Source organism: Oncorhynchus kisutch, linkage group LG24 (assembly GCF_002021735.2).
Source record: "Oncorhynchus kisutch isolate 150728-3 linkage group LG24, Okis_V2, whole genome shotgun sequence".
In the NCBI taxonomy this organism is placed as follows: Eukaryota; Metazoa; Chordata; class Actinopteri; order Salmoniformes; family Salmonidae; genus Oncorhynchus; species Oncorhynchus kisutch.
The window spans coordinates 30,437,183-30,462,884 of NC_034197.2; the positions used below are offsets into that span (position 1 = coordinate 30,437,183).

Here is a 25,702-nt window from a genome sequence, read left to right on the forward strand (position 1 = left end):
CTCCTCCTCATGGACTGCACCAGATTTGCCAGTTCTTGCTGTGAGATGTTACCCCACTCTTCCACCAAGGCACATGCAAGTTCCTGGACATTTCTGGCGGGAACGGCCCTAGCCCTCACCCTCCAATCCAACAGGTCCCAGACATGCTAAATGGGATTGAGATCCGGGCTCTTCACTGGCCATGGAAGAACACATGCATTCCTTTCTTGCAGGAAATCACGCACAGAACGAGTAGTATGGCTGGTGGCATTGTCATGCTGGAGGGTCATGTCAGGATGAGCCTGCAGGAAGGGTACCACAAGAGGGAGGAGGATGTCTTCCCTGTAACGCACAGCATTGAGATTGCCTGCAATGATAACAAGTTCAGTTCGATGATGCTGTGACACACCGCCCCAGACCATGACAGACCCTCCACCTCCAAATCGCCTCGTTGTAACGCTCATTCCTTCGGAGATAAATGCAAATCCTACCATCACCCCTGGTGAGACAAAACCGCGACTCGTCAGTGAAGAGCACTTTTTGCCAGTCCTGTCTGGTCCAGCGATGGTGGGTTTGTGCCCATAGGCGACGTTGTTGCCGGTGATGTCTGTTGAGGACCTGCCTTACAACAGGCCTACAAGCCCTCAGTCCAGCCTCTCTCAGCCTATTGAGGACAGTCTGAGCACTGATTCAACATTCTCAATAACGGTTACAGAAATGTTTTACTTGCTATGACTGTGATATGTTGTTGTTTAGTTACTTTATTTGAATGCACTGACTATAAAGGCTTGCCAGCAGCATCCCACCCTGCATACCACTGCTTCTGAAGCTAAGCAGGGTTGGTCCTGGTCAGTCCTTGAATGGGAGACCAGATGCTGCTGGAAGTGGTGTTGGAGGGCCAGTAGGAGGCACTCTTTCCTCTGGTCTAAAAAATATCCCAATGCCCCAGGGCAGTGATTGGGGACACTGCCCTGTGTAGGGTGCCGTCTCTTGGATGGGATGTTAAACGGTTATCCTGACTCTCTGAGGTCATTAAAGTTCCCATGGCATTTATCGTAAGAGTAGGGGTGTTAACCCCGGTGTCCTGGCTAAATTCCCAATCTGGCCCTCAAACCATCACAGTCACCTAATAATCCTGAGTTTACAATTGGCTCATTCCTCTCCCCTGTAACTATTCCCCAGGTCGTTGCTGTAAATGAGAACGTGTTCTCAGTCAACTTACCTGGTAAAATAACAGATAAATAAAAAGATAAAAAAATCTGCATGCTTCCCAACTTGCAAATATTATGACACAATTTTGTGAAGTTTCTGTTAGTTTTGGACTTCGGCAAGGGTTTTTACATCAGTAGCCGAAGTCTGAACCCATTTGTCGGTGATTGGTCAACAGTAGGCATTCTTCAATAAAGTGTTTGTTGTCAATCAACAAGAGATGTATCGTTTTCATGCACATTTTTTCACTTGATGAATACTGAACCAAACATCTTAGTTAGATGTAAAATTTAGGGACTAAGAGCAGCAAAAACGTCAAAATTGATGACTGATTTATTGAGTTACCTTAGATTAATTCAGACTATTTTGAGGAAATGTATACTGGCTACCGCATCTCAAGATGGACCAACAGCACTATTGCCTATTTGTATAATATTAGTGAAAACATTAAACCTATGAAATAACACATATGGAATCATGTAGTAATCAAAAAAGTGTTAAACAAGTCAAAATATATTTTATATTTGAGATTCTTCAAAGTAGCTACCATTTGCCTTGATGACAGCTTTGCACACTCTTGGCATTTTCTCAACCAGCTTCATGAGAAATGCTTTTCCAACAGTTTTGAAGGAGTTCCCACATATGCTGAGCACGTGATGGCTGCTTTTCCTTCACTCTACCTGTCCAACTCATCGCAAACCATCTGATCACTCTCCTTCTTGGTCAAATAGCCCTTACACAGCCTGGAGGTGTGTTTTAGGTCATTGTTTAGGTCAAAAAATTATAGTCCCACTAAGTGCAAACCAGATGGGATGGCATATCACTGAAGAATGCTGCAGTAGTCATGCTGGTGAAGTGTTCTAAATAAATCACAGACAGTGTCATCAGCAAAGCACCCCTACACCATCACACCACCTCCTCCATGCTTCACGGTGGGAACCACACATGCAGAGATCATCCGTTTATCTACTCTGCGTCTCACAAAGACACGGCGGTTGGAACCAAAAATCGAACATTTGGACTCTTCAGACCAAAGGACCGATCTAATGTCCATTGCTCATGTTTCTTGGCACAAGCGAGTCTCTTCTTATTGATGTCCTTTAGTAGTGGTTTCTTTGCAGAAATTTTTATTTTTATTTTACTAGGCAAGTCACTTAAGAACACATTCTTATTTTCAATGACAGCCTAGGAACAGTTGGTTAACTGCCTGTTCAGGGGCAGAACGACAGATTTGTACCTTGTCAGCTCGGGGATTTGAACTTGCAACCTTTCGGTTACTAGTCCAACGCTCTAACCACTAGGCTACCCTGCCGCCCCATGAAGGCCTGATTCACGCAGTCTCCTGTGAACAGTTGATGTTGAGATGTGTCTGTTACTTGAACTCTGTGAAGCATTTATTTGGGCTGCAATCTGAGGTGCAGTTAACTCTAATGAACTTATCCTCTGCAGCAGAGGTAACTCTGGGTCTTCCTTTCCTGTGGCTGTCCTCCAAAATGCCAGGAGTGTGCAAAGCTGTCATCAAGGCAAAGGGTGGCTACTTTGAAGTATCTCAAATATATATATACATAATGGTCTAGAAAGGTATTTAGTATTTTGAAAATACAAATGACATATTTAGGAAGTATCTTGTTACAAAATACATTGGAGTGTACAGTCGTGGCCAAAAGTTTTGAGAATTACACAAATATTAATTTTCACAAAGTCTGCTGCCTCTCTTTGTATGATGGCAATTTACATATACTCCAGAATGTTATGAAGAGTGATCAGATGAATTGCAATTAATTGCAAAGTCCCTCTTTGCCATGCAAATGAACTGAATCCCCCCAAAAACATTTCCACTGCATTTCAGCCCTGCCACAAAAGGACCAGCTGACATGTCAGTGATTCTCTCGTTAACACAGTTGTGAGTGTTGACGAGGACAAGGCTGGAGATCACTCTGTCATGCTGATTGAGTTTGAATAACAGACTGGAAGCTTCAAAAGGAAGGTGTTGCATGGAATCATTGTTCTTCCTTTGTCAACCATGGTTACCTGCAAGGAAACACGTGCTATCATCATTGCTTTGCACAAAAAGGGCTTCACAGGCAAGGATATGCCAGTAAGATTGCACCTAAATCAACCATTTATGAGATCATCAAGACCTTCAAGGAGAGCGGTTCAATTGTTGTGAAGAAGGCTTCAGGGCGCCCAAGAAAGTCCAGCAAGCACCGGGACCGTCTCCATAAAGTTAATTCAGCTGCGGGATCGGGGCACCACCAGTACAGAGCTTGCTCAGGAATGGCAGCAGGCAGGTGTGAGTGCATCTGCACGAACAGTGAGGCAAAGACTTTTGGAGGATGGCCTGGTGTCAAGAAGGGCAGCAAAGAAGCCACTTCTCTCCAGGAAAAACATCAGGGACAGACTGATATTCTGCAAAAGGTACAGGGATTGGACTGCTGAGGACTGGGATAAAGTCATTTTCTCTGATGAATCCCCTTTCTGATTGTTTGGGGCATCCGGAAAAAAGCTTGTCCGGAGAAGACCAGCTGAGCGCTACCATCAGTCCTGTGACATGCCAACAGTAAAGCATCCTGAGACTATTCATATGTTGGGTTGCTTCTCAGCCAAGGGAGTGGGCTCACTCAAAATTGTTCCTAAGAACACAGCCATGAATAAAGAATGGTACCAACACATCCTCTGAGATTAACTTCTCCCAACCATCCAGGAACAGTTTGGTGACGAACAATGCCTTTTTCCAGCATGATGGAGCACCTTGCCAGAAGGCAAAACTTTTGGCCACGACTGTAGTTTAGCCCAGTGTAATACAAATGACAAAATACTCAGAAGTAATTGAAATACATATTTCAAATAGAAAATACTGGCCATCTCTGAGACTGATATGTAGCTGTCATCTACTTCCTAACGATAATATTTTGGTTCCCCTGGTCTGTTTCTGTGTCATTAATGTCCATGAAACGGAGCTGTACACAGGCTTAATGCTGCACCCCAGATGAATAGGTTTCTTTAGATGAGTTAGTCTCCTCTCTTTACCTCCATCTTCTCTCTGTGTAGTATCTTTCTCCCTTTTCTTTCTGGATCATTCTTTGTCGATCAACCTCCCTCTACCTCCACTCAGTCACCCCTTCTCTCTCCTACTTCTCTCTCCCCCACCTTTTTCTACCTCCCCTCTCTCTGTCTCTCTCTCTGTCTCTCTCTCTCTCTCTGTCTCTGTTTCTGTCTCTGTCTCTCACTGTGTTGCGGTGCTATGTTTTCCAGGCCACTGCTCCTGTGAGTATTCCTGTGTGTTCGGAGCAGGTTGGTGGGAATGATGGGATTGGGAATGGGGATGGGATCAGTGTGTCCTGGCAGTCGTCTCCTGTCATTTTTAAAGGCTTACCGGTGAGCAGGCTGCTTTCTCTCTTTATCCTCATGTTCTCTCTCTCTTTTATCACTCCCCACATCTTTTCTACCTCTCTCACTCTGTTGCTCTTCCACCTGTCATATTTCTCACCCTCTCATATCTCCCTCTGCGCCCCACCCCATCTCTCTCCCCCATCTCTCACCTCTCTACTCCCACTCCCTCGCTCCCCCGGACCCATTTATTATTTTTGTCAATTTCTTTCTTCCCCACTCCTGCCAGGCTAGCTGTTTTCTCCTCCATTCTTCTACATCTCTTTGCCTCTACCTCGTAACCCTGGATTCTATCTAGACATGTTGTCTTCAGGGCTGAACTAGGATCAGTTCCTCTTGTCTTCTATCTAGACATGTTGTCTTCAGGGCTGAACTAGGATCAGGTCCTCTTGTCTTCTATCTAGACATGTTGTCTTCAGGGCTGAACTAGGATCAGGTCCTCTTGTCTTCTATCTAGACATGTTGTCTTCAGGGCTGAACTAGGGTCAGTTCCTCTTGTCTTCTATCTTGACATGGTGTCTTCAGGGCTGAACTAGGATCAGGTCCTCTAGATTTTTTTCTGGTCAGGAAAATCTCAGGGCACTAGGTGAAAGCCGTAATGATTGCTGCTATGCTATGATTGATTGGTAGAATGCCCTTTGACCTGTGCTTGCCCCTGCAGGGCCCTTTGACTCACACCCGCACGGTGAGCTTCGGGGAGAAGAGACAGCCTGCCCTTCACACACACACTACCATCAGCAAGACACCCCCCTCTACAGCCCCCCTGCCCAAACCAGCACCAGGAACCAGGTACTCTGAGTGTATGGGTGTGTGTGTGGACCGTTCCTTTGTGAGTGGATTGATCACCTTCATGGGAGGGTAGTGTAAAGTCTAACTGTGTGTCATATCTTTGATTGCCAAGGAAACCCCGCGGAGAGGCTAAAAAGTGCCGGAAGGTATACGGCATGGAGAAGAGGGACATGTGGTGCACAGCCTGCCGTTGGAAAAAAGCCTGTCAGCGATTCAATGATTGAACCCCACTACATCACTGGGATGGACTCTTCCTCTGCCAGAGCTTCACTGAGGTGGAGTCTTCCACTAGGGAGATGTGGGTGTTCTCCCTGATGAAGCTGCTTAGAGCACGCACTGCTTCCTCCTGACCAGCAGGGGTCTCTCTGCTTGCTTCTCTTAATCCTCAGACAGCTAAACACACGAAACACAAAAACAAATGGATGAAAAAGGAAAAAAATATATAATAATTGTGAAAAAAGTATATGGCTTTGGAAGCATAGGTAATCCAAAAAATGATTATTCAAAACGTGATTCAGAATGAAAGTTTGGTTTTCTACTTTCTAATTTTGCATGCCTTCACTGTAGGGCAGTGGTTGAAGATTTCAGATAAGCTTTTTGGTATTGTGTAATTTCAACATGTTCTTTGCTGGACCGAGTATCATGGAAGCTACTGTGTTTGAGTCTATAAGATCCTTAAACCACTCTCTTGTCAGCATCTTTCAATGCACCTCTGTTGACATTTTGGAACTAAAACCAGATTCACTTTGTGGTGTATATTTGAATGGATAGTTTCAAAGGCGGTGCATTGAAAGATGCTGACAAGAGATTTCAACGGTCACTCTTTTGAAACGGGAAGTATGTCTACCAAAGGAAAACAGACACAGAATCTCTCTAAATTCACTCAGAATTGAGATGTCGCTTTCATTAAGATGCAAGTTTGTTATTCATATAACACATCACATGCTCTTATGGGAATTCAACTCAACAATTCCAATCTCTTTGTTTGGGAAGTAAATATGCATAACTACACACCATAAGCTCCCTGCATCTGTTGCTTATTCCATCTGCTGGCACCAAATGTCACACTTTGAACCTTCAGTGTGTTCAGTGTACATGTACCGTTTCTAGTTTCTCTTCCTAGACCTCTACACAGATATGCAGCTTTCAGAAACAACACATCTTTCAACAGACCACATGTAAACTTTGTAACCACACTGTTCACTCTCATTTCTCACATCTAACAGTTTATTTCCAGCGATTAGTTCCCAAGGCAACTACTGTAGTAGTTGCAAAGTGCCATCACCAGGGTTTGGACAGTCTGGTCTTGCTTTGATTAATCAGCTCTATTGTTGATTACAGTTATCAATAACAACATCAAACCCTCCTGTAGCATTACTTGCTACTCAGTGTTCTAAAATCCATTTCCTGTGTACGTTCATAGAAATATAATGTCATTGTAGTTCTCTGTGGGTACTATACCTAGTCCTGCCCAACCCTGACTCCCAGTTACTGCTCTTAACTGGTATCTAAGGGTGTTGAAATATAATGTCATTGTAGTTCTCTGTGGGTACTATACCTAGTCCTGCCCAACCCTGACTCCCAGTTACTGCTCTTAACTGGTATCTAAGGGTGTTGAAATATAATGTCATTGTAGTTCTCTGTGGGTACTATACCTAGTCCTGCCCAACCCTGACTCCCAGTTACTGCTCTTAACTGGTATCTAAGGGTGATGAAATATAATGTCATTGTAGTTCTCTGTGGGTACTATACCTAGTCCTGCCCAACCCTGACTCCCAGTTACTGCTCTTAACTGGTATCTAAGGGTGATGAAATATAATGTCATTGTAGTTCTCTGTGGGTACTATACCTAGTCCTGCCCAACCCTGACTCCCAGTTACTGCTCGTAACTGGTATCTAAGGGTGATGAAATATAATGTCATTGTAGTTCTCTGTGGGTACTATACCTAGTCCTGCCCAACCCTGACTCCCAGTTACTGCTCTTAACTGGTATCTAAGGGTGATGAAATATAATGTCATTGTAGTTCTCTGTGGGTACTATACCTAGTCCTGCCCAACCCTGACTCCCAGTTACTGCTCTTAACTGGTATCTAAGGGTGTTGAAATATAAGGGTTTTTCTCAGAGGGATTATTTGCGCACCATGAATTGTACCTGGATTCTTGATCAGACACAATTATATGGATGTATATTTTTACACAGATACATTTTTTACTTTATTGTTGCCAGCTCTTTGAATGTAGTTTCTGCTGCCTCTCTCTCTCTCTCTCTCTCTCTCTCTCTCTGTCTCTCTCTCTGTCTCTCTCTCTCTCTGTCTCTCTCTCTCTCTCTCTCTCTCTCTCTGTCTCTCTCTCTCTCTCTCTCTCTCTCTCTCTCTCTGTCTCTCTCTCTCTCTCTCTCTCTCTCTCTCTCTCTCTCTCTCTCTCTCTCTCTCTCTGTCTCTGTCTCTCTCTCTCTCTCTGTCTCTCTCTCTGTCTCTCTCTGTCTCTCTCTCTCTCTCTCTCTCTCTCTCTCTCTCTCTCTCTCTCTCTCTCTCTCTCTCTCTCTCTGTCTCTCTCTCTCTCTCTCTTCTCTCTCTCTCTCTCTGTCTCTCTCTCTCTCTCTCTGTCTCTCTCTCTTCTCTCTCTCTGTCTCTCTCTCTTCTCTCTCTCTCTCTGTCTCTCTCTCTCTGTCTCTCTATCTTCTCTCTCTCTCTCTGTCTCTCTCTCTCTCTGTCTCTCTCTCTCTCTCTGTCTCTCTCTCTCTCTCTAACTCTCTCTCTCCCAATACTGACTACTAGCAATGCCACAAGTTACAACAGCAGGACACACACATGCATGGTGCTACTTGTCCTCTTTCCCTAGGTTACCTTCAACCTATTCTATGACAATGGCCACAATCTATGACTTTCCGTTCTTTGGTCATATGACAAATCTGTTGTCATAGTGACATCTGCATTCTCAGCTGATGGCAGTCACATATTCTAATTGATGTGACATTAGTAGAAGGCCATTCTAAGACAGCTGGGGATGACTGTCATTTGTTGTTATTTGGGGACAGCAAACAATCAAACCCCCTGGATTACTTTTAGCATGCCCTGTCAGTCTTTTCCTTGGTAACCATTACCAACAGTCCTGCTCATTGGCTGGTAACTCTGTCCGTCAGACATAATGTCCAGTAGTGTTTGAGAGAAGCTGGTTCTTACAGTAAGTAGCTCACTGGTCAGACTGGAGAGTAGCCTGGTATTTCATTGTCAGAAACTTCACTAAGTGCCATTGAAAAGAACATTATGAGGAAAAAGGATTTACCTAAATAAATTGCACTAACTTGCACTGCACAAAGACTTGCTTTTATACATGGATTTTATACACACAGATTTTGAAGTGAAATTACATTTGAGGTTGTTTTATTTTGGATCGTCACTGCCTTGGTGTCAACATGGGGTTTCAGGGATGGGGCTTCTACACCTCTTGGGTCCCCCCATAAGAACCTTTTGAACTGGTATGTTTAGCTCTCTGTGTGTGTGTGGTGTACTTAGCCCAATGGTGCCAACAATATTGCCTGGAATCGTGTGGTACTGCATAGTACAGCGGTACTTTGTGTGTCAGGGTTTCCCCTAGACTTTTCTATTGTGGTGGTGTACCAAGAAGACCCCTGAAGTCACATCTCAGATGGTCTGCCCTAACTTGGTAATATATGGGGAAACACTGGTCCAGAGGTAGCCCTCAGTTAGTCAATGGTTGCTTGTTGTCTTCTTAAGAACAGATAAATCATGGTGTTTCAACACGATGGGCTTTCCTTACGTAGCATACTCATACACTGCTTTCACAAGAATTTAGTTTAGTCTTCCTTCCTTACGTAGCATACTCATACACTGCTTTCACAAGCATTTAGTTTAGTCTTCCTTCCTTACGTAGCATACTCATACACTGCTTTCACAAGAATTTAGTTTAGTCTTCCTTCCTTAGGTAGCATACTCATACACTGCTTTCACAAGAATTTAGTTTAGTCTTCCTTCCTTACGTAGCATACTCATACACTGCTTTCACAAGAATTTAGTTTAGTCTTCCTTTCTTACGTAGCATACTCATACACTGCTTTCACAAGAATTTAGTTTAGTCTTCCCTCCTTACGTAGCATACTCATACACTGCTTTCACAAGAATTTAGTTTAGTCTTCCTTCCTTACGTAGCATACTCATACACTGCTTTCACAATAATTTAGTTTAGTCTTCCTTCCTTACGTAGCATACTCATACACTGCTTTCACAAGAATTTAGTTTAGTCTTCCTTTCTTACGTAGCATACTCATACACTGCTTTCACAAGAATTTAGTTTAGTCTTCCCTCCTTACGTAGCATACTCATACACTGCTTTCACAAGAATTTAGTTTAGTCTTCCTTCCTTACGTAGCATACTCATACACTGCTTTCACAATAATTTAGTTTAGTCTTCCTTCCTTACGTAGCATACTCATACACTGCTTTCACAATAATTTAGTTTAGTCTTCCTTCCTTACGTAGCATACTCATACACTGCTTTCACAATAATTTAGTTTAGTCTTCCTTCCTTACGTAGCATACTCATACACTGCTTTCACAATAATTTAGTTTAGTCTTCCTTCCTTACGTAGCATACTCATACACTGCTTTCACAATAATTTAGTTTAGTCTTCCTTCCTTACGTAGCATACTCATACACTGCTTTCACAAGCATTTAGTTTAGTCTTCCTTCCTTACGTAGCATACTCATACACTGCTTTCACAAGCATTTAGTTTAGTCTTCCTTCCTTACGTAGCATACTCATACACTGCTTTCACAATAATTTAGTTTAGTCTTCCTTCCTTACGTAGCATACTCATACACTGCTTTCACAAGCATTTAGTTTAGTCTTCCTTCCTTACGTAGCATACTCATACACTGCTTTCACAAGCATTTAGTTTAGTCTTCCTTCCTTACGTAGCATACTCATACACTGCTTTCACAAGAATTTAGTTTAGTCTTCCTTCCTTACGTAGCATACTCATACACTGCTTTCACAAGCATTTAGTTTAGTCTTCCTTCCTTACGTAGCATACTCATACACTGCTTTCACAAGCATTTAGTTTAGTCTTCCTTCCTTACGTAGCATACTCATACACTGCTTTCACAATAATTTAGTTTAGTCTTCCTTTCTTACGTAGCATACTCATACACTGCTTTCACAAGAATTTAGTTTAGTCTTCCTTCCTTACGTAGCATACTCATACACTGCTTTCACAAGAATTTAGTTTAGTCTTCCTTCCTTACGTAGCATACTCATACACTGCTTTCACAATCATTTAGTTTAGTCTTCCTTCCTTACGTAGCATACTCATACACTGCTTTCACAAGAATTTAGTTTAGTCTTCCTTCCTTACGTAGCATACTCATACACTGCTTTCACAAGAATTTAGTTTAGTCTTCCTTCCTTACGTAGCATACTCATACACTGCTTTCACAATCATTTAGTTTAGTCTTCCTTCCTTACGTAGCATACTCATACACTGCTTTCACAAGAATTTAGTTTAGTCTTCCTTCCTTACGTAGCATACTCATACACTGCTTTCACAAGAATTTAGTTTAGTCTTCCTTCCTTACGTAGCATACTCATACACTGCTTTCACAAGAATTTAGTTTAGTCTTCCTTCCTTACGTAGCATACTCATACACTGCTTTCACAAGAATTTAGTTTAGTCTTCCTTCCTTACGTAGCATACTCATACACTGCTTTCACAAGAATTTAGTTTAGTCTTCCTTCCTTACGTAGCATACTCATACACTGCTTTCACAAGAATTTAGTTTAGTCTTCCTTCCTTACGTAGCATACTCATACACTGCTTTCACAAGAATTTAGTTTAGTCTTCCTTTCTTACGTAGCATACTCATACACTGCTTTCACAAGCATTTAGTTTAGTCTTCCTTCCTTACGTAGCATACTCATACACTGCTTTCACAAGCATTTAGTTTAGTCTTCCTTCCTTACGTAGCATACTCATACACTGCTTTCACAAGAATTTAGTTTAGTCTTCCTTCCTTACGTAGCATACTCATACACTGCTTTCACAAGCATTTAGTTTAGTCTTCCTTCCTTACGTAGCATACTCATACACTGCTTTCACAAGCATTTAGTTTAGTCTTCCTTCCTTACGTAGCATACTCATACACTGCTTTCACAAGCATTTAGTTTAGTCTTCCTTCCTTAGGTAGCATACTCATACACTGCTTTCACAAGCATTTAGTTTAGTCTTCCTTCCTTAGGTAGCATACTCATACACTGCTTTCACAAGCATTTAGTTTAGTCTTCCTTCCTTACGTAGCATACTCATACACTGCTTTCACAAGCATTTAGTTTAGTCTTCCTTCCTTACGTAGCATACTCATACACTGCTTTCACAAGCATTTAGTTTAGTCTTCCTTCCTTACGTAGCATACTCATACACTGCTTTCACAAGCATTTAGTTTAGTCTTCCTTCCTTACGTAGCATACTCATACACTGCTTTCACAAGAATTTAGTTTAGTCTTCCTTCCTTACGTAGCATACTCATACACTGCTTTCACAAGAATTTAGTTTAGTCTTCCTTCCTTACGTAGCATACTCATACACTGCTTTCACAAGAATTTAGTTTAGTCTTCCTTCCTTACGTAGCATACTCATACACTGCTTTCACAAGAATTTAGTTTAGTCTTCCTTTCTTACGTAGCATACTCATACACTGCTTTCACAAGCATTTAGTTTAGTCTTCCTTCCTTACGTAGCATACTCATACACTGCTTTCACAAGCATTTAGTTTAGTCTTCCTTCCTTACGTAGCATACTCATACACTGCTTTCACAAGAATTTAGTTTAGTCTTCCTTCCTTACGTAGCATACTCATACACTGCTTTCACAAGCATTTAGTTTAGTCTTCCTTCCTTACGTAGCATACTCATACACTGCTTTCACAAGCATTTAGTTTAGTCTTCCTTCCTTACGTAGCATACTCATACACTGCTTTCACAAGCATTTAGTTTAGTCTTCCTTCCTTAGGTAGCATACTCATACACTGCTTTCACAAGCATTTAGTTTAGTCTTCCTTCCTTAGGTAGCATACTCATACACTGCTTTCACAAGCATTTAGTTTAGTCTTCCTTCCTTACGTAGCATACTCATACACTGCTTTCACAAGAATTTAGTTTAGTCTTCCTTCCTTACGTAGCATACTCATACACTGCTTTCACAAGCATTTAGTTTAGTCTTCCTTCCTTACGTAGCATACTCATACACTGCTTTCACAAGAATTTAGTTTAGTCTTCCTTCCTTACGTAGCATACTCATACACTGCTTTCACAAGCATTTAGTTTAGTCTTCCTTCCTTACGTAGCATACTCATACACTGCTTTCACAAGCATTTAGTTTAGTCTTCCTTCCTTACGTAGCATACTCATACACTGCTTTCACAAGCATTTAGTTTAGTCTTCCTTCCTTACGTAGCATACTCATACACTGCTTTCACAAGAATTTAGTTTAGTCTTCCTTCCTTACGTAGCATACTCATACACTGCTTTCACAAGAATTTAGTTTAGTCTTCCTTCCTTACGTAGCATACTCATACACTGCTTTCACAAGAATTTAGTTTAGTCTTCCTTCCTTACGTAGCATACTCATACACTGCTTTCACAAGAATTTAGTTTAGTCTTCCTTTCTTACGTAGCATACTCATACACTGCTTTCACAAGCATTTAGTTTAGTCTTCCTTCCTTACGTAGCATACTCATACACTGCTTTCACAAGCATTTAGTTTAGTCTTCCTTCCTTACGTAGCATACTCATACACTGCTTTCACAAGAATTTAGTTTAGTCTTCCTTCCTTACGTAGCATACTCATACACTGCTTTCACAAGCATTTAGTTTAGTCTTCCTTCCTTACGTAGCATACTCATACACTGCTTTCACAAGCATTTAGTTTAGTCTTCCTTCCTTACGTAGCATACTCATACACTGCTTTCACAAGCATTTAGTTTAGTCTTCCTTCCTTAGGTAGCATACTCATACACTGCTTTCACAAGCATTTAGTTTAGTCTTCCTTCCTTAGGTAGCATACTCATACACTGCTTTCACAAGCATTTAGTTTAGTCTTCCTTCCTTACGTAGCATACTCATACACTGCTTTCACAAGAATTTAGTTTAGTCTTCCTTCCTTACGTAGCATACTCATACACTGCTTTCACAAGCATTTAGTTTAGTCTTCCTTCCTTACGTAGCATACTCATACACTGCTTTCACAAGAATTTAGTTTAGTCTTCCTTCCTTACGTAGCATACTCATACACTGCTTTCACAAGCATTTAGTTTAGTCTTCCTTCCTTACGTAGCATACTCATACACTGCTTTCACAAGCATTTAGTTTAGTCTTCCTTCCTTACGTAGCATACTCATACACTGCTTTCACAAGCATTTAGTTTAGTCTTCCTTCCTTACGTAGCATACTCATACACTGCTTTCACAAGCATTTAGTTTAGTCTTCCTTCCTTACGTAGCATACTCATACACTGCTTTCACAAGCATTTAGTTTAGTCTTCCTTCCTTACGTAGCATACTCATACACTGCTTTCACAAGCATTTAGTTTAGTCTTCCTTCCTTACGTAGCATACTCATACACTGCTTTCACAAGCATTTAGTTTAGTCTTCCTCTGCCTAAAAGGCGCTTGCCTCTTTCACACTTTATTGAGATGAGGTAGTGTACAGACAATAGGTTTTCTTTCCGGACTTGACTCTTCTCCACCAATCGAAACATCAATCTTGTGTTTGGTCCTATTGGCAGCAGATTGGCCATTCATACGTTTGAGTACTTTTCAGACCAATCTAGTCTGTTGTTCTCAATCTCATTCACACCCCTATGCCTGCCACAAAACCCGCCTCTGGTATTTAATTGCACTAAAGTGGTTTTATGGGTCATTGGCCAGGGCTAATGAAGGGGGACACTCTTTATCCACTTGCTACTACCTACAGTGACAAACTGGATGAATCTAAGGAAGGCCTCACCCACAGTAAGTTGACCTGGTATGGAATAGGGTAGGGTCAGGTGGGTTTGAGTGATAACTGCCATCCCTAAGGCTGTTTTTAGGTGACCTGAGGTTTTGGATGGTAGAGAGAGGGCTGATTGGGTGTGTTTGGGGAACTGGGACTTTGTGATTGGTGGAGAAAGAGTGGGACAAGCAGTGACGATTATTCGAGATGGATTTGTAGTTTCAGGCCTTTCCTGTACATATGCAACGTAAAGACAACCCTGAAACTTTTTTCATATATTGTTGTGTGTCTGTTAAACAAAAATTAAACATTGTAAGGTAGAATTGCTCAGATTGTTGGTGTGCGTGTTTGAGAAGCTGTAGTTAATATAACATACACATATATTGCAGTTCAGGGGAAAAGTAATAACGTAGATGAATGTAAAACCTACAAAAAGAAAAGCTTGTTTCTTGTTGTAACGCTGGCTAGTTTCTACTGTTAGTGCACTCTGACAGAATGACGGCACAAACAGCACAAACTGTCATTCTGGTGCCAAATTTTGCATCTGCACTGTTCTTCAAGTAAATGTGTTTTTGTAAAATATTCAGTGGAAATTGTTCAAAGTAGTCCTTGTGCATAGAGTTGTATGGTTTGTTTAACTTTGCAATCATTGGTTTTGTTTGACATACATTTTAAAGTGAAAAATCTTAGTCTCAGCATAATTCTGTTACCGTGGAATTGCCCATTAACCTTCTTACATTGTGCAATGAGACGCTTTAATTCTAACAAGAACTAACTTGACCTTTTGGTGACCTTTCTGTGAGCCACCTGGTGTGATCTATTATGAATGCATTTATTGGTATGTAGGCCTTTATTTAGGCTGTTATAAGGAGTCATGAACTGTTATGAATGCTTATAGCAGGCCATATACTGCACTACTTTAATGTGTTTATAAAGGTGTTATGTATTTTGGTTATGTAAGTGGTCAGAACCCACTGGACAAAAACTGGTTGAATCAACGTTGTTTCCACGTCATTTCAACAAAAACATGAAATGTGATGACTTTTGAATCAACGTGGAACATTGATTGGGTTTGTAAAATGTAAGGGAATTTCGTAATTTTTTCACCCAACTTTTAAACTAGATCCAATAACATGGTGAAATGTTTTGTTGATTTCACGTTGAATTCACATTAGTTGACAACTCAACCAAATGTAAATCAAAACTAGACGATGAAATGACATCTGTACCCAGTGTATAGGAACCGTGAGCTGTTGTGAATGCTTATGGCAAGTCTTATAATACACTATGGAGTGATCGACTGTGCTATGAATGCAGTCATAATGTATTGTACACAGGCGTTTCAGAAAATGTGCTACCTACTTTTTCTGTCTCCCTGTCAAATAAGTATTTATTAGAATACATGTTGTCATTGTCTTTTGTGGGAGACAAATCACCTAGGCGGCTCGGGGATTCAAACTCGCAACCTTTCGGTTATTGGCCCAACACTCTTAACCGCTAAGCTACATGCCACCAAATTGTACCTGTACCTTTCCCTCTGACTCACTTCCTCTCTATCTCCCAATCTATTTTTCTCAAATTGTTTCCCCCGTCTCTCTCTTTTAAACTATCAGTATTGACTGTAGTCCCCCCCCCCCCCCCCCCCCCCAAAGTCAATACCCAGTATATTAAGCTAACCGAGCCCTTGAAATGTGCAGAAAGAAAGCCTTTATTTCCTAATGTTACATCATTCTATCCTTTGTTTGCTCGTTGAATGTCCATGTTGATGAGTCCAGCCCAGCAGCTCAGCAGCAGCAAAGCCAATGGATCTCCAACCAAATCAAATGTAACACATCGTCATCACTATGGAGGCTCCACTCAACTCTGTGCTGTTTCTTCTATCATGCTCTTAAACCACACACCAATCTGTTCTGTTTGTCTTTGTCTTGTATCTGTTTTCTTGTTGTAACTGTCTGACTGTTGTTCTCTTGCTGTGCTGTGTCAGAGCATTGTGGTTGGTGGGAGGGAAACATACTTTCTTTTGGTTGCTTTATTATCTTGTTCATATTGATTGATTGATTGATTGATTGATTGATGTGCTCTCATTATGTCTGGTGCAGAAGTGTTTTATTGCTCATGTCTGTCTGACATGTGCCTGAGTGGATGGGTGACTTGATGTCATGATGATGATGTGATGTAAATGTGATAGAGAGAAAATAAATGCAAATGGATTGGAATATGTATTCTCATGCTTTCTCTCTCTTCTCTGTGTGTGTCGGTGTGTGTGTGTCTCTGTGTGTGTCAGTGTGTGCGTGTCTCTGTGTGTGTCGGTGTGTGCGTGTCTCTGCGTGTCTGTGTGTGCGTGTCACAAGTTTCCACTAGGTAAAGATCTATGATCAGCTTCCCTTCCCTTAATTCTAAACTTGACCATCAGTGGGGAAATTTCTAAACTGACCCAAGGTTAGCATATATGGGCAACTTCACCCTACACCTTCATAGTTGTAAAGCCTACTGCCCTCATGTGGAGAATAGGCATATTACAGCTTTGAGGTAGAACCCACACAGTGGAGGTTGACAAGAACCCAACATTTACAACGCACACATAAAAAAGAATTCAGCAGCAATTTCAAAATTTATTGAGACTGATTGGTTTTGCAAATAATAGTCAAGCTAATTCCACTAAACATGAAGTTAGAAAGAGGCCTGGGTTAGCCCTTTAGGCTAGCCCTCACAACAGGACGGTAGGGAAGTTCATGTTTGGCTATAAAAACGCTCAAGTGATCAGTACTATCATATACAGATGACCTGCTCACTTTAATCCTCCCAAACAGATCAAGGGGTTTGATTATTCAACACAGCTTTGTTACAAACACAGGTTTATGATAATCAATATAAAGTCAGTATCATATTGAACAATATTCCCAACAAACAACTGTCAAGTTTCAAGTGTCTCACTTTACAAAGGAAAGACACCTTGCCAAATGTGAGAGAAAATAAATAATACACATAATAACAATATAAATGTGTATATATATATATATGAAGGTATACACACATCACTCTTAGTAAAGAACAGAATCTAAAATAAAATGCAAGAATTTTGAAATATAGTAAAATCTAGATATAACCATATCTATGGCTTTGTGATTTGCACATGTGAATCAAGCTATACAGGCTAAATAAGGATTGCAATTTTGTACGCATCTAAGAGCAGAATACAAATATTTATCTGCTGAAAAGCAAACCGTTTTGCATGTGAAATGAACCAGTTTTGTGCAGACGCCAGAGACAGAGCTTTGGTATGACAAATGGACAAAGGCTTGCAGTTGAGACCATGGAATCAGGGCACAACGGGTTAATAAACACAGTCAGGAACAGAATCTACTGTATACTGTAACACAGTAACATAGGTCCTCAAAAACAAATCGCTGATTTGTCTCTCAGAAAAACAGTATTTTCTCAACTTTTTGCACCTGTGATTTAGATAAAATATATTTTAAAAATCTCTATCCATCAGATTTCTGTATCTCCCTATCTCTTGAAACACACCCACATCTAAAATGTATCGAGGCACATTGTTGAGGGGATTGGATGGCAAATGTTTCCTGAATTACAACACCAAGACAAGGAATAAGAAGACATGCCGGCAGGCAGACAGGTGATGATAAGGAAGTGGGTAAAAACATCTCAGTGGTCACAGGAGTCTGGAGTGGAAAAGCACTGGATGGATGTCAGAGAAATAGCCCTGCTATTCCTTCCAGATACACGGCAGCTCTTGACAATCCCTACATATTCAGCCGTTAACATTCAAAATATCCACACAACATCATTCATTTTCTTTCTGAAACCTTCATCATTCATTTTCTTTCTGAAACCTTCAAGAGATTAGAAATTGCTAAGAGACAATAAATAATACAACTTAAATAAAGCTTGCCACCACACATGGAGAAGGCATCAGGAATCAGTGAAATGAAACACACACCCGAGGGTTGTTCCGTAGATACAGTGTTTAGCACTGGGACTGATGGGAATGGCAGTGTGGCAGATGGTAATGTTTGCAACCAACTGTGGCTACACAACTATAATTCCAAGAGGCAGCCCTGTGGCCCACTTTGTCCCGTTCCCTCATAGCATTCAGGTGCAGGTTGATGTTTATTGTAATGAATAATCGTATCGTAAAAATTCATTAAAACAAAAACTAGCTTTTTGGTCTTATTTTAAAGTTAGGGTTAGGCATTATGGTTAGCAGTGTGGTTAAGATTAGGGTTAATGTTAGGTTTAAATTCAGATTTTCTGACTTTGTGGCTGTGCCAGCTAGTGACCACTCTGCAGAGCTGCCTCCAAGGCAAGATTAATGACAATAAATGCCAACTTGCCATTTAGGCACCCTACCCCAAAACATGTCTTGTAGGTCTGTAAGAATCTTGCCCTCTGTTGGGCCAGGTTGACATTTGCCTTATATTATTTACCCCTACCTAATCATTTCAGACCTACAAAAAGTGCACAGGGGTCCGGGCCAGGGGTAGATTTGGAATTGGGCTTATATTTAGGATAAACAGTAGAACACAACTTTGGAAACCAGGGCAACAAGGACAATAAAGAAAAGAGGGTTAAAGATGCGATCTTCAGCAGGTCTAGCCTAGCAAGTCACAAGGCCCTTCATATACAATGATACCGTATATATACACACAACATGTGCACTTTGAAAACTGTTTAAAAAAAATACATGATTTCAAAAAACAACAACATCCAAACTACAACACAATTATTAGACCACAATAAATTGAAATATGTGCACCTCCATCTGCACACGCATCGCTGAAACAAAAACACTTGGTACAACGCATTAGATTCTTTTTGGTATGATGTTAATTCATTTGTGTATGTTAGGAATATAGATGCTTGTGCCATACCATACATATGTCCAATCCATATCTAAGGCCTAGATTCAGTCAAATCAAGCAGTAACAGGTGATAGCCAACACCCGCATAGCTGATGTTTTGGAGGTGTAACTGCGTTGGAGCTGTCAAATCGGTGAGCAGCTGCCCTTGATGCTTCTCATGAATCCACACCTGTCCCACTCGCATTTGAAGTTCAGAACGAAGGTGTAGTATAGAAATAATGACTCTCAAAATGAAAATCATTAAACGAAATAATGAGGATTTCTGTCAGCTAAATCAAGGTGTAGATTACATCTCACATTCCAGTGTTCAAACTTGTAAACAGGGCTGCATGATATTTCTCTTAATGCGACTCCGTGCAGCCAATGGCAATGTCACTTCAGGTATAATGCCGGGAGCTGCTTGTAGATTTGACAACTCTAGAGCCGTTCCACCTCTGATACCAACAAAACAACCGCTATGAGGATGCCAGCTAAAGCGGATCTGATTGAACAGAGCTCTAAGAATAAATTAGCGCCTCTGATTTTTCTTCTTCTTTCTCTGTAAAAACAAGTACAACAGAAAAGCAGAGATGGTAGAACTGTTAAGAAACACCTTATAACCTGCTGTCCACAAGCTTTTCTTCTAATACAACATATCACATATAAAAAAGAAACGCACAATAAAGCTTAGCATCCAGAACTTAATAACGATAATAATAATAACATCATATCATAGTTGTGATCATCATAATAATAACATCATATCATAGTTGTGATCATCATAATAATAACATCATATCATAGTTGTGATCATCATAATAATAACATCATATCATAGTTGTGATCATCATAATAATAACATCATATCATAGTTGTGATCATCATAATAATAACATCATATCATAGTTGTGATCATCATAATAATAACATCATATCATAGTTGTGATCATCATAATAATAACATCATATCATAGTTGTGATCATCATAATAATAACATCATATCATAGTTGTGATCATCATAATAAACATGTTTTAACATCTTAAGAAAATCAATATACATCTCACATGCTTGCACACACACACACACACACACACACATCCACACACACACACACACACACACACACACACACACACACACACACACACACACACACACACACACACACACACACACACACACACACACACGAACACACACACACACACACACACACACACACACACACGAACACACACACACACACACACACACACACACACACACACACACACACACACACACACACACACACACACGAACACACACGAACACACACACACACACACACGAACACACACATCCACACACATCCACACACACACACACACACACACACACACACACACACACACACACACACACACACACACACACACACACACACGAACACACACATCCACACACATCCACACACACACACACACACACACACACACACACACACACACACACACACACACACACACACACACGAACACACACATCCACACACATCCACACACACACACACATACACCCACACACACACACACACATCCACACACGCTGTGACTACAGAAGGCGTTAGACGGAGCTGAGAGAATGTCTTTATACAGTAGTACAATAATCCCACAAATGTCTGTTAATAAATAACTTTTTGAAACGAAACAAAGCGTCATAAAAGCACTCACCAGAACAGGCCACTCTCTGGGTGGAATCTTAAGCCGAAGCCTGACTTATTTTACAAACTGAAATGAACATTATCACCAAAAAGAAAGATGAACCATTCATTAAGGTTCACTAAGATGTAAAAGTGTGCATATTCTGTATTTATAGTGAAATATAAAACTTATAATAAAACAACAAAGGTTTTGAAGAAAGTCTGCTTCTAAACACAACCGCTGTCCATAGATACAACTTGAGATTCAAGGTAAGAAAAAAGAGATGGAATGACCATGTAGAATAGGTCCATAGTGTGCTTGTGTTGGCATGAGTTTTCACCCATCATCATTGTGTATGTAATATATCTCTCTCGCTCATTCTGAGAGGAAATATCTGAAGTAAAGATTTACATTTATGTCATTATGCAGACACTCTTATCCAGAGCGACTTATAGGAGCAATTATGGTTAAGTGCCTTGCTCAAGGGCACATCAACAGATTTTTCACCTAGTCGGCTCAGGAGGGATTCAAACCAGCAACCTTTCGGTTACGTGCCCAATGCTCTTAGGTTACGTGCCCAAACCTCTTAGGTTACCTGTCGATCTGTGTCCTCTCTCTGAAAGTAGAGAATTAAGAACACTTACATCTTACATGTCCCTGCATAGTGTTCACTCTCACGCTCTTCTTCTCTGTCTCTCTCATACGTCTCTCTCTCCTTCTCTCTCCAACTCCCTCTCTTGCTGAATACACTAATTGTTGTGGCTTGTTTGTATGTAGATATGCTCAACCTTTCGTAATTCTCATCACAGCTCAACAGAAACACATGGTAAACTTAAGTGGCGAAAGAACCAATTGAAAGGCAGTGAAGGCTGGTGGGAGGAGCTATAGGAGGACGGGCTCATTGTAATGGCTGGAATGGAATCAATAGAACAATATCAAACATATTGAAACCACGTTGGACTCCTTCCAGTTATTTAATTCCAGCCACTACAATGAGCCCGTCCTCCTATAGCTCCTCCCACCAGCCTCCACTGGGCATAGGCTATTATAATCAGCAAACTTTGCACAAGTATTATAATATCCATATATTTATATATCATAACAGTCATGAGGACATACAGTATATATCCTTAAAGGTAGGTGCGGTCACCGAGTTGTGTAGGTAAAATCAGATTGAAAATGTAAACCACGGGTTGAGAGCATTTACAGGAGTCTAGTCGACGTTAAAGTGCAAGTCTGTGGCAGTTTCACTCTGCAGGAGACAATGGGCCAACCGCTGCCTGACAGGTGCAACTTTACAATAGATAAAAGACTGTCTCCAGCATGAATCGAGACCGTCCTCAAATTAATAGAAACTGTCCCCAAATGAATAGAGACTGTCCCCAAATGAATAGAGACTGTCCACCAAATAAATAGAGACTTTCCCACAAATTAATAGACTGTCCTCAAATGAATACTGTCCCCCAAAAGAATGAATACTGTCCCCCAAATTAATAAAGACTGTCCCCAAATGAATAGAAACTGTCCTCAAATGAATAGAGACTGTTCCCAAATGAATAGAGCCGGTCCCCTAAATGAATAGAGACTGTCCCCCAAATGAATAAAGACTATCCCCCAAATTAATTGAGACTGTCCCCCAAATGAATGAATACTGTCCCCAAAATGAATAAAGACTGTCCCCAAATTAATAGAGACTGTCCCAAAAATGATTAGAGACTGTTCCCTAATGAATAGAGACTGTCCCAAAAATGATTAGAGAATGTCCCCCAAATAAATAAAGACTGCCCCCCGACTAAATAGACTGTCCGCAAAATGTCTAGAGTCTGTCCCCCAAATAAATACAGACTGTGCCCAAAATGAATAGACTGTCCCCATAATGAGTAGAGACTGTCCCCAGGTGTAGACACTGTCCCCATAATGAGTAGAGACTGTCCCCAGATGTAGAGACTGTCCCCAGGTATAGAGACTGTCCCCAGGTGTAGTGACTGTCCCCAAAGAAGTAGAGACTGTCCCCAAATAGGACTGCATGGCAACAAGACACCACCTTGGTGTTTTCCCAAACTGTTAACGATCCATCGTATCCATGGCAACTGTGACCATAAACAGTCATGGTTCAAAATCAGCTAAGATGTTGAATGAGTCCTCATTGGTCCCAGTGTGATGGAGGTGAACATCTAAACCAATGGACAGACTCTGATATGGTCCTCATCAGAAACAAACAAACGAACAAAACATTATTTTTTTCTCTCAATCGTTCTCTTTCCGCCATGGCAGTCCTATCATCAGCACAGGGCTCAGCTTGTGTGTGTATGTGTGGTGCGTGTGTGTATGGCATCTGTCAAGGGTTTAGATCATTGTCGCGTAACACCCACATATCCAACTCAGAGGAAGGCCCATGTACACATGGGTAAAGAGAGCTGTGTCTGCCTAAGATCCACGATAGATCCTAAATGATCCTAAGAGATCCAGCTGAAATCCTTCTCGCTCCCATTGTGCTGCTCCCCCTCTGGTGCAGAGGAGTTGCTCTCCTCCTTGTCATTATCCATGGCTCCGTCTCCCTCCGTCATCATCCCTGAGTCATCCTTCCACTTTCCTCCCTCCTCATCCCCCTCTCCCATCATCTCTCCATCCCCTTCCGTCATCATCTCTTCCTCCCCCTCTCCGTCGCCTTCGCACTCCACCTGATCGTTGTGGAAACGGTGGTCGCTGGGATACAGCTCATCTTCGGGCGACATGCCTCCGCCTGCTTCCCGGTTGTGGTCCATGCCCCGTCCAGAACAGTCAACACAGACACCATGGCGACGGGAGCCATGTTTGATTCCAACGCTGGCTGCCGACATGAAGACCCGGCTGCAGACCTTACACACATACTTCTTATCTTTACTGTGGACCTGGAGGAGAGATACACACATACTTCTTATCTTTACTGTGGACCTGGAGGAGAGATACACACATACTTCTTATCTTTACTGTGGACCTGGAGGAGAGATACAAACATACTTCTTATCTTTACTGTGAAACTGGAGGAGAGATACACACATACTTCTTATCTTTACTGTGAAACTGGAGGAGAGATACACACATACTTCTTATCTTTACTGTGAAACTGGAGGAGAGATACACACATACTTCTTATCTTTGCTGTGGACCTGGAGGAGAGATACACACATACTTCTTATCTTTACTGTGAAACTGGAGGAGAGATACACACATACTTCTTATCTTTACTGTGAACCTGCAGGAGAGATACAAACATATCAGCACAGATGTTGGCCGAAGACTCTCTAGACGGAATTCCCCGGCATTGCAAAACTATGAGAACTCAAAAGCTAAGCCCTTAATTAACCCTCCCCCTCTTCCCCTCTCGTCTCTTCCTGACTCCTCCTGGGCTGGCCTGTAGTCTTATAGTGGACATTTCTCTGCTCTCTGAACTCCTCTCCCCCAGCACAGAACAGCAGCTGAGTGCTAGTACATCCTGCACTGCTCTGGCTTTCATCAGATGTTCATTTCTGTGGCCTATCCAGATTTACAGCATGTGTGTTTGGATGTGTTTAACTATACATGTGGGGACCAGAAGTCCCCACAATAATTGTAAACAAACAACAATTTGACCAGCTGAGGACATTGTATTGGTCCCCACATGATCAAATGCTATTTCTAGGGGGTTTAGGGTTCAGGTTAGAATTAGTGTTAGGGTTCGAATTAGGTTTAGGCTTAGGGTTAGGAGCTAGGATTAGTTTTAGGGTTAGATTTAGGAGGAGGGTTAGGTTTTTGGGTTAGTGTTAAGGTTAGGGTTAGGGTAAGAGTACAGGTTAGGGTTAGGGTAAGAGTACAGGTTAGGGTTAGGGTAAGAGTACAGGTTAGGATTAGGGTAAGAGTACAGGTTAGGGTTAGGGTTAGGGTAAGAGTACAGGTTAGGGTTAGGGTTAGGGTTAGATTTAGGGTTAGGGGTTAGGGAAAATCGGATTTTGAATGGTACTGAATTGTGTGTCCCCACAAGGTTCCCCTCACATGCGTATAGTTAGTATTAAGAGAGGATGAACTGATCCTAGACCATGGCCTATCTGCGCTGCCTTAATTACTGCAGTGGGCTAAATCAGGGTCACAGTGTGTTTCTTCGTAGTCAAACAAATCTACACTGAACAGAAATATAAACGCAACATGTAAAGTGTTCGTCCCTTGTTTCATGAGATAAAATAAAAAATCTCCCCCAAAAATCACAAAACAAGTGTTTACGGCCTTGTTAGCCAAGATAACCCATCCACCTGACAGGTATGGCATATCAAGAAGCTGATTAAACAGCATGATCATTACACAGGTGCACCTTGTGCCGGGGACAATAAAAGGCCCTGCAAGGCCCACCCACGGCTGCACCCTTTCCCAGTCATGTGAAATCCATAGGTTAGGGCCTAATGAATTTATTTCAATTGACTGATTTCCTTAAATGAACGGTAACTCAGTAAAATCTTTGAAATAGTTCCATGTTGCATTTATATTGTTTTGTTCAGTATACTTTGAAACAAAGGTACACACCTCACACACATGGTTATGGGCTTAAAAAAAGAAGACACCTGTACCATGTCAGATATGGAGTTGAAATGTATTACATTTTGAGTTTGCAACCCAATATTACACTTTATATACATCACAGAAGACTAAAATATGAAACTGTTGGACGTAGTAACATCGGATTTTGGGCGCGGTTTTTGAAATCATGTTAATTAATTATGAAAAAAATAATAATATTCCACTCATGAGTCCACTAGGTAATTTGACTGTAGGAA

General features: G+C 41.3%; 2 protein-coding genes across 2 annotated transcripts in view; one reads left to right on the top strand and one right to left on the bottom strand.

Annotated features, from left to right (window-relative positions):
- The window catches only part of LOC109869331 (zinc finger protein 704), a 96,937-nt gene extending 91,140 nt beyond the window's left edge, over window positions 1-5,797 (top strand). Inside the window, exons 7-8 of the mRNA XM_020459411.2 lie at window positions 5,240-5,367; window positions 5,480-5,797. Coding sequence (XP_020315000.1) covers window positions 5,240-5,367; window positions 5,480-5,591 — 240 coding nt within the window. The 3' untranslated portion in view covers window positions 5,592-5,797. The remainder of the gene's footprint in view (window positions 1-5,239; window positions 5,368-5,479) is intronic.
- Window positions 5,798-16,964: 11,167 nt separating this feature from the next.
- LOC109869226 (zinc finger and BTB domain-containing protein 46) overlaps window positions 16,965-25,702 on the bottom strand; it is an 84,368-nt gene continuing 75,630 nt past the window's right edge. The window contains exon 6 of the mRNA XM_020459212.2: window positions 16,965-23,809. Within this exon, the coding sequence (XP_020314801.1) occupies window positions 23,375-23,809 (435 nt within the window). The 3' untranslated portion in view covers window positions 16,965-23,374. The remainder of the gene's footprint in view (window positions 23,810-25,702) is intronic.